This window comes from Hipposideros armiger, unplaced genomic scaffold (assembly GCF_001890085.2).
Source record: "Hipposideros armiger isolate ML-2016 unplaced genomic scaffold, ASM189008v1 scaffold_517, whole genome shotgun sequence".
NCBI lineage: Eukaryota > Metazoa > Chordata > Mammalia > Chiroptera > Hipposideridae > Hipposideros > Hipposideros armiger.
The window spans coordinates 601,462-611,784 of record NW_017731867.1 but is presented as its reverse complement, the minus strand read 5'-3'; the positions used below and the strand labels follow the sequence as shown (position 1 = coordinate 611,784).

The following is a 10,323-nucleotide window of genomic DNA, read 5'->3' as shown; positions in this document are numbered from 1 at the left end:
CTACATACGGTAGCCCATGGCAACCCACTGCCACAGGGGCTGCAGCCTACGCCGTCGCCGGCGACTCACAGCAGCCCAGCTCCAGGTCGAGCTGTCGTCCAGCATCTTAGCTGTGGAGGGCAGTGTCACTGGCCCTCACATGTGGGATCCGAACCGGGGCCCTCTGGCATCCCAAGCCAGCTCCCAACCACCGCGCCACTCGGCCGGCCCTCCCTGAAGAATTTTTAATTGTAGGGTCCGAGTGAATTTAGGCCTTGAGTAGTCTCAGAATTCCTACTTTCTCAGGCACTTCATTTTCTGCTAGAATGGTGGTAGCTGTGGCCACTGAGTGGCACCTGAAGCAGTCTCTAACCTAAGTAATCACAATCTTTGATTTACTGATTCATTTTATTAAAAAACAGGGTTCTATGTGAAGCTCTTTTTCCTCTCACTGCTACATGTAATTGGTGCTGCTTATAGAATTCTTTTCAAAAAAATGAATGAAAAGTAACTACCTTGACTTAGACAAAATTTTCTCCCTTCAAGTCTATTCTAAATTTGTTTCTTGCCCACTTTTCTACAGCGATGTGATAGCTTAGTGTATACACATAGTTGTATTTATACGTATTATAGTAACCATGTTTTCTAAATTAAAAATTGATGCAAGTACTCTAACATATTCTTAATTACAATTTTTATTTAAATATCTTCTAAAAATATTTTCAAATAACAGATAACATTTTAATTTATTTATACTTATTCATACAAAGTCACAAAAATGAAATAGCATGGGTGGGGAGAAGAGCTTTTTATATTAGGAACATCCTTGAAACTTTGGGTTACAGGTTTACCTGTAACCTTTCTACTGTATCTGGTAGGAATGGACCTCAATATTAAATTTTCTTTTTTTAAATATTTTATTGGGGAATTGGGGAATGGGAACAGATAAGTTGCTGTCCTTTTGTTCTTCAGTCTAGTTGTGGAGGACCTTGCTTCATTGGCCCAAGTTGGCACCATCATTGCGCTTTTCCTGGACGAGGCAGATCAGTCACCGGCTTCTGGAGGGCCGCTCACAGCGGCTTGAGGGCCGCTCACGCTGGCTGCTGGCCGCTCACGCTGGCTGCTGGCTACACATGGTAGCCCATGGCAACCCACTGCCACAGGGGCTGCAGCCCACGCCGTTGCCGGCGACTCCCGGCAGCCCAGCTCCAGGTTGAGCTGTTGTTCAGCATCTTAGCTGTGCAGGGCGGTGTCACTGGCCCTCATATGTGGGATCCAAACCGGGGCCCTCTGGCATCCCAAGCCAGCTCTTAACCACCGCACCGCTCAGCCGGCCCTCAATATTAAAATTTTTATATAGAGCACATAAGTAAAAATTTGAAGCAGACACATTAAACCTTTGATAGATCTGCATGAGCAGCTAAAGAATCACTCTGCTGTTTTTAACATCATGGTAAAAATTAGGGGTAAATAAGTTTGTGATTTATATTTAAATGTTTATGAACATGACTAAGACTGTCACACTTTCCACAGCCCTACAAAATAACCTTATATTTGTTATTAGCTTCATTTCTGTGAAAACAGAAATTCTGAAAATTACTTATGGATATCTGATATTTGGAGGATGTTGTCAGAAGTGAACCTGTTTTATAGGCCCCAGGCCTATGTCAGACTCATCGGATGGGTCCATGTCATGGGCATTTCTTTTCCTTATTGTGCAGTTCTGCTTTTATTCCTTCCTAAGTTCCTAATAATGTAAGGAAGCTAATTCCAGCTCCCTTATAGAGCCGTATTGCTATAAAAGAGAGTTAGCATTCACATTACTTTGCAGAATAGTAATGAAAATTCAAAAGCTTGGTGGGTTTTGGAAGGCAGTTATATAATATTAAAGTATTTTCTCTAAATGATTTGATCATTTTTACAGTATGGATTCATTCATAGGATTTCCAGGAGAGTTCCAATTTAATAGTAACGGCAATAATTACTAAATAAGTGAGTATAATGCATATATATATATATATATATATGCATTATATATAATGTTATATATATACACACACATATAAACTTACAAGTACTGTATTTTGTATCATAGCACAATTCTAGTTCTGCACTTAACTATTTTTTATTTTTATTTTTTTAGAACACTGGTGTTTGCATTTAATGAGGAACAAAAACTGAAGGAGGAGGAGCAGGACAGTGACTGAGGGTTCGCGCCGCTTGCCGCTGCAGACCTCCACGTTAAGGAATTCTGCTGCTGCCTCTTGCTTAGGAGTTGATCAGCTCTGTGATCAGACTGCATAGGAGGGAGCCTGCCTTTTATCTTGTCATTGTCAGAAGAAATCGTGGTCGGAATGTAACAGTACATCACTGTTTAATTGCTATGGAAGGTGGTGAACTGACTCTCACTTATTAAAGTTACATCTCACTCACCCACAGAAAACCATTTTTTAAAGTGAATAGAAACCAAGCCCTTGTGAACACTTCTATTGAACATGACTCATGGAGAAGAGCTTGGCTCTGATGTGCACCAGGATTCTATTGTTTTAACTTACCTAGAAGGATTACTAATGCATCAGGCAGCAGAGGGATCAGGTACTGCCGTCGACAAAAAGTCTGCTGGGCGTAATGAAGAAGATCAGAACTTTAGCATTTCTGGTAATGCCTTCCCCACCTGCCCAAGTAATGGTCCAGTTCTCAACACACATGCATATCAGGGATCTGGCATGCTGCATCTCAAAAAAGCCAGACTGTTGCAGTCTTCTGAGGACTGGAATGCAGCGAAGCGGAAGAGGCTGTCTGACTCCATTGTAAATCTGAACGTCAAGAAGGAAGCTTTGCTCGCTGGCATGGTGGACAGTGTGCCCAAAGGCAAGCAGGACAGCACGTTGCTGGCCTCTCTGCTTCAGTCGTTCAGCTCGAGGCTGCAGACTGTTGCTCTGTCGCAACAAATTAGGCAGAGCCTCAAGGAGCAAGGATATGCCCTTAGCCACGATTCTTTAAAAGTGGAGAAAGATTTAAGGTGCTACGGTGTTGCATCAAGTCACTTAAAAACTTTGTTGAAAAAAAGTAAAGCTAAAGAGCAAAAGCCTGATACCAATCTTCCTGACGTGACTAAGAACCTCATCAGAGATAGGTTCGTAGAGTCACCTCATCATGTTGGACAAAGTGGAGCAAAGGTCATGAGTGAACCCTTGTCATGTGCTGCAAGATTACAGGCTGTTGCAAGCATGGTGGAAAAAAGGGCGAGTCCTGCCACTTCACCCAAACCTAGTGTCGCTTGTAGTCAGCTAGCATTACTCCTTTCAAGTGAAGCCCATTTACAGCAGTATTCTCGGGAACATGCTTTAAAAACACAAAACGCAAACCAAGCGGCAAGTGAAAGACTTGCTGCTATGGCCAGATTACAAGAAAATGGCCAGAAGGATGTTGGCAGTTTCCAGCTCTCAAAAGGAATGTCAAGCCATCTTAATGGTCAAACAAGGACACCATCAAGCAAATTAATGGCCAGCAAAAGTACATTTCAAAACCCAATGGGTATCGTTCCTTCTTCCCCCAAAAATGCAGGCTATAAGAACTCACCGGAAAGAAACAACGTAAAACAAGCTGCTAATAATAGTTTGCTTTTACATCTTCTTAAAAGCCAGACCATACCTAAGCCAACGAATGGACACAGTCACAGTGAGAGAGGAAGCCTTTTTGAGGATAGTAGCACGCCTACAACTCTTGATGAATACTCAGATAACAATCCTAGCTTTACTGATGATAGCAGTGGTGACGAAAGTTCTTACTCCAACTGTGTTCCCATAGACTTGTCTTGCAAACACAGAACTGAAAAACCAGAACCCAGCCAACCTGTTTCTCTGGATAACTTAACTCAATCCTTGCTCAACACCTGGGATCCCAAAGTCCCTGACGTAGATATCAAAGATCAAGATACCTCAAAGAATTCTAAGCTCAGCTCACACCAGAAAGTAACACTTCTTCAATTGCTACTTGGCCACAAGAATGATGAAAATGTAGAAAGAAACAACAGCCCTCAGGAAGTACAGAGCGATGTGACAAAGTTCAGCACACAGACTTACATGAGGACTTCTGTCATAGAAAGCCCCAGCACACACAGGACTACTCCAGTCAGCACTCCGCCGTTACTTGCATCCACCAAAGCAGAATCTCCCATCAACCTCTCCCAGCATTCTCTGGTCATCAAATGGAATTCTCCACCATACGCCAGTGGCACTCAGTCTGACAAGCCAGCGAATACCGTATCGAACCACTTGATGGACCTTACAAAAAGCAAAGAATCGCAAGGAGAGAAACCAGTCCAAAATGAAGGTGCACAAAACTCTGCCACTTTCAGTGCCAGTAAACTGTTACAGAATTTAGCGCAATGTGGAATGCAGTCTTCCACTTCAGGGGAAGAGCAGAGACCCAGTAAGCAGCTGCTGAGTGTAAATACAGATAAACCCATGGGTATGATCGATAGATTAAGTAGCCCTCTGCTCTCAAATAAAACAAATGCAGTTGAAGAAAATAAAGCATTCAGTAGTCAAGCGACAGGTTCTGAACCAAGACTTTCTGGTTCTGAAATAGAAAATCTGCTCGAAAGGCGCACTGTCCTCCAGTTGCTCCTGGGAAACCCCAACAAAGGGAAGAGTGAAAAGAAAGAGAAAATCCCTTTAAGAGATGAAAGTACTCAGGAACATGCAGATAGAGCTTTAAGTGAACAAATATTGATGGTAAAAATAAAATCTGAGCCTTGCGATGACTTACACATTCATAATACAGATGTGCACTTGAGCCATGATGCGAAGGGCGCCCCATTCTTAGGTATGGCTCCTCCCGTGCAGAGAAGCGCAGCTGCCTTACCAGCTCCCGAGGACTTTAAATCGGAGCCCATTTCACCTCAGGATTTTTCTTTCTCAAAGAATGGCCTGTTAAGTCGATTGCTGAGGCAGAATCAAGAGAGTTACCTGGCAGATGATCTGGACAACAGTCACAGAAATAGTGAACTGGCACTCTTAGAATCAAAGAATCTTTACATGGTCCCTAAGAAAAGGAAGCTTTATGCTGAGCCATTAGAAAATCCACTTAAAAAGATGAAAAATCACGTAGTCGATGCTGCAAGCAGCCCCAGTGCTCCAGAGGTCCTGTATGGATCCTTGGTTAACCAGCAAGAGCTGAAACTGAGCAGAAATGATCTCGAATTTAAGTATCCGGCCAGTCATGGGTTGGCCAGTGAAAGTGAGCATAGGAGCTGGGCCAGAGAGAGCAAAAGCTTCAATGTTCTGAAACAGCTGCTCCTCTCAGAAAACTGTGTGAGAGATTTGTCCCAGCCCAGGAGTAACTCTGTCATTGAGAGTAAAAAGAAAGGACACAAAAATAATGTGACCAATAGCAAACCTGAATTCAGCATTTCTTCTTTGAATGGACTGATGTACAGTTCCACTCAGCCCAACAGTTGCATGGATAACAGGACATTTCCATACCCAGGAGTGGTAAAAACTCCCATGAGTCCTCCTTTTCCTGAGCAGCCCTTGGGCATTGCGGGGTCGAGACCAGAATGTGGGCTTTTGAATGGGTGTTCCATGCCCAGTGAGAAGGGACCCATTAAGTGGGTCATTACAGATGTGGATAAGAATGAGTATGAAAAAGACTCTCCGAGACTGACCAAAACTAACCCGATACTGTATTACATGCTCCAGAAAGGAGGCAATTCTGTTACCAGTCGAGAAACACAGGACAGGGACATTTGGAGGGAGCCTTCATCTGCTGAAAGTGTCTCACAGGTTACAGTCAAAGAAGAGTTACTTCCTGCTGCAGAAACTAAAGCTTCTTTCTTTAATTTAAGAAGCCCTTATAATAGCCATATGGGAAATAATGTCTCTTGCCCACACAGCACAAATGGAGAAGTTTATGGACTTCTGGGAAACGTGCTAACAATAAAAAAAGAATCAGAATGAAATGTACCTGCCATTCAGCTTTGGGTCTTTTTAAAACTAATTAGTATGAACTTGACATCTGTATAAATAAGAGCATGATTTGAGAAAAGCATGGTATAATTGAAACTTTCATTTCTAAAAGTATTGGTTACTGGTGATGTTTAAATATGCATACTACTTTTTGCTTTATGTTAGATGTCATGAGGAAACTACTGAACTAGCAATTGGTTGTTTAACACTTCTGTATGCATCAGACAACTGTGAGTAACCTATGAATTAAATTCTTTATAATCACACATAATAGGCATAAATTAAAATATAAATTTCCATCCATAGTGGATTAATGCATTTTGCTGCCTTTAGTGGGGTACTTTATTTTGCTTTCAGAAGTCAGCTTACATAACACATTTTTTAAAGTCCAAATTGTTAATAACTCTTTAAAGGATAATTATTGAATAAAATACCTAGTGCCGATTCACTTTTCATTATCCGATTCAAAGATAAAGTAGAAAATATATGCTTACGTTTTTCACTTTTGCTAAAAAACGTATTTATTTTTAACCCTTGGAAAGGGTTTTGTGGTTCCCAATGTGTCAGCCCACCCTAGTCCTTTTCAATATGTATTTCTTTAAACCTTGTACTACTTAGTAAAAATTGATTACAATTGATGGAAGTTTGATAGATCCTTAAAAAAAAAGGCAGATTTCCATTTTTGTATTTTAACTACTTTATTAAATTAATATTCCTCCTTTTACAAAATTAGGAAAGTTAACATTTATCTTCAGATGGTTTCCTGAATAGTTAATATTTAAGGAGTTGTTTTTAACAGAAGCAAAATGGCTTTTCTTTGGATAGTTTTCACCATCTCTTGTAAGAGTTACTTATTGCCATTACTGTGGTACCTGTGAGTCTTAGGGCGGGGGTTTCCTAAAGCTGGACTCAGACCACCCGCGTTAGAATCATCTGGGGCATTTGTTTTTAAAATGCAGATTCCTAGGCAGCATCTCAGCTCTACAGAACAAGAATCTCTGCTAAGCGGACCTGGGAACCTTCATCTGCATTTAAGAAGAAACTCCCTAGGTGTTTCTTCTACACACTGAAGTTGGAGAACCATTGCTTATAACTAACTTTTCTCAGAACACAGGACTGTAAAAAAAACTATTTGATGCCTGTATTTTCCCCAGTACAGTCACACATCAACTAAATATTTGCAATATTGTAGTTCATATATTACCGTTATATCTTTGGATATCGGGTTCAGAACACTTTTTATGACAAAAATACTGGGTGGAGGGGACAACTTTCATATCTGGCTCAACATCTCAGGAAAATCTGATTATTTTTGTGTTCTAATGAATAACATCTACTTAACTAGCCTTAGGGATGGAAAACAGGGCCACTTAACCAAACTCAGGTGATTCCAGGATGGTTTGGAAACTTCTCCTGAAAACATCCTTAACTTCTATTAAAATCATTGTCCTAAGAACAATGCTGACAAAGATGAAAACATTTATTTCAAACCCAAGAAAGGCACTAAACTCAGATCGATTAAACAGAAAAGTACAAAGGGCACATATACTTGACAGAAGAGAATTGTACACAGTCACTCCATTGATCTGTTATTTTTAAAATAGTGGTTAAAATTAGTAAACAATGATTTTTTTGTCTTGGAAGAACTTATTGAGCCACATGGGGTTTCAATCATGAAACAAGTCTGTTTTTTTAAGTTCAGTTTTTATAACCCACAATTCATTCACCAGATATTTTTGTTTTTAATTTTGAACCAGGTTAGCAACTGATCTATCAAAAAAAAAAATGTTATATAATCAACTGTTATTAGAAGGAAATCTATTTGAAGTTGTTCTACTTGAAGTTATTTCTAAGATTTTTATATTAATGAGTGTTATTTCTTAATATGATCTAAAACCCTAAATGATTATTTTTTTTCTCAAAATGATTTGTAAATAGGTACTGGATATATTGTAAAATAATAGTCAGGAGTGCTACATCATGGAGAGATGAAGGCGTATGTTTATTCTGAAATGAAAATTCCACTGGCCAATGAATATAATCTACTCCATCCCATATTTACTGTGTGGCAATCTTATTGTCGACACTATATAAATAAACTTTTAAACAAGTCTTTTTTTTTCTGCCATTGTAAAAGATCTGGAGCGTTAGAGATATACTAGAAAAAATGGGCTTTTACAAGGAGGTGAAATTTAGGTCAGGGAAAAGAATATCAAGGGCCAGCATTGCTATTTGGTTTGTTTGTTTGGGTGGGTGGTTGGTTGTTTTTGTCGTTTACAGTTAAAGGAATGAAGATATGTAATACATAAATAAACATAACCACACAGAATGCTATTCTGATTTACTAGAGAATGTCCCCAGTTTGATTTCAGGATGATTTTAAAGAACAGAAAAGGCATACATCCATAAATTATCTTTGTTTATGCATATGTAGATAAAGGATACACACTTTCAAGGACTATTTTAAATATCTAGATAAGTTCTTCCTAATAAATTCATTTGTGAAAGGGTACTACAGCTCTCATTGACATCAGTAAGGTAGCATTACCTGTTTATTCTCTGCTGCATCTTACGGAAGAGTAAACTGGTGAGAGTATATATTTTATATATATATATATATATATAATTGTGTGTGTATATATATATATATATATATGTATATGTATATATATATATATATATAGACTTGTTACATGAAGATGTTAAAATCGGTTTTTAAAGGTGATGTAAATAATGATTTCCTTAATGAAAAATACATATTTTGTATTGTTCCAATGCAACAGAAAAGCCTTCTAATCTCTTTGGTTTCTGTATATTCCATGTATAAGTGTAAATATAATCAGACAGGTTTAAAAATTGTGCATGTATGTATACAGTTGCAAGTCTGGACAAAATGTATAGAATAAACCTTTTATTTAAGTTGTGATTACCTGCTGCATGAAAAGTGCATGGGGGACCCTGTGCATCTGTGCATTTGGCAAAATGTCTTAAGTCAAATCAGATGTTCATCCCAACATGACAGTATTCCATTTCTGGACATGACTTCTGTGGTTTAAGCTTTGTGAAAGAATGTGCTTTGAATCCAAGGGTCTTAAAATTTTTTAAATCAAGTCAACCACTTTTCAACATAGAGAGTCCACACAACTACTTTCATGAATTTTTTAATCCCATTGGAAATGTAATATTATACCAGGAGTATTCCAAGATACTGGAATACAGGCACATTACCATTCATGGTATGAATTCTGGGGTTTACACAGCCAATTTTGATGTGATCTACTCAGTAATATAATTTGTCATTTTTATTAGAAACTTAATTTCTTCATGTGATGTCATGAAACTGTACATATTGCAGTGTGAATTTTTTTGTTTTGTTTTTTAATCTTTTAGCGTTTACTTCCTGCAGTGAATTTGAATAAATGAGAAAAAAATGCATTATCTCTGGTTCCAAACGACTGTTATTGTGTGGATTTTTCTCTGGTTTTTAGGTTTTCCATAAACATAAAAGTCTCTGGTCATGAAAATAGCAGTAAGTTTCCAGGATGCTTTGCCCTTCTCAGAAACATAAAATAACAAAAGAAGAAGGCGCCTGTGAGTCACTGTATCTAGAGATAGGGCAGTTGAAGCATAGCTCACGAAGATGGCCTTTGGCCGGCACTGCCTGGCCTGGATTCTGTACTCGATGTGTGACTGGAATGACCACTGTAGATTTTTCGAGGGGGAAAGAGTCTGTCCCGTGTTCAAAAATAAAGTGATTTGATATATATTTGTTCTAAGATAATGTTTTATTAGAAGGTGTTTTTTTTTATCCAAGTTTCAGTGGGTGTTAAGTTTATTTTAAATAAAAGAAATACAGTAAAACCTTGGGTTGCGAGTAACTTGGTTTGCGAGTGTTCTGTAAGATAAGCAAACATTTGTAATACATTTTAACTTGGTAAACGAGTGATGTCTTGCAATACGAGTAGTTTGTTCTGGAATGAATTATGCTTGCAAATCAAGTACATTTTAATTTGGTAAACAAGCAATGTCTTGCAATACGAGTAGTTTGTTTCCGGAACGAATTATGCTCGCAAACCAAGGTATTACTGGAAGGCCTTCAGTCATTTTTCAAAAATGAATGCACATGCACACATACATATGTATATATATACTGTATGTGTACAGATAATAAGCTGAGAATAAGTGATACACCTATGTAATAAGTAATAAAGACCAATTTATTTTAAAAAAGAAAAACTATTTGGGAACTGATGGCCTGGGAATTTTTATTTTTACAAATACATTATCAATGATAGTTTAGGAGAAAGACATTTTCCCAAAGATGAGTTTCTATTTTCTGACACTAAAATAGGCCTATTATAATCTAACAGTG

At 38.4% G+C, this 10,323-nt stretch overlaps 1 protein-coding gene across 3 annotated transcripts in view; it reads left to right on the top strand.

Annotated features, from left to right (window-relative positions):
- Window positions 1–9,389, top strand: part of NRIP1 (nuclear receptor interacting protein 1) — a 95,807-nt gene extending 86,418 nt beyond the window's left edge. For all 3 annotated transcript variants that reach the window (XM_019668113.1, XM_019668112.1, XM_019668114.1), the window contains one exon: window positions 2,123–9,389. In XM_019668113.1, the coding sequence (XP_019523658.1) occupies window positions 2,475–5,942 (3,468 nt within the window). In that variant the 5' untranslated portion in view covers window positions 2,123–2,474 and the 3' untranslated portion in view covers window positions 5,943–9,389. The remainder of the gene's footprint in view (window positions 1–2,122) is intronic.
- Window positions 9,390–10,323: the final 934 nt, after the last annotated feature.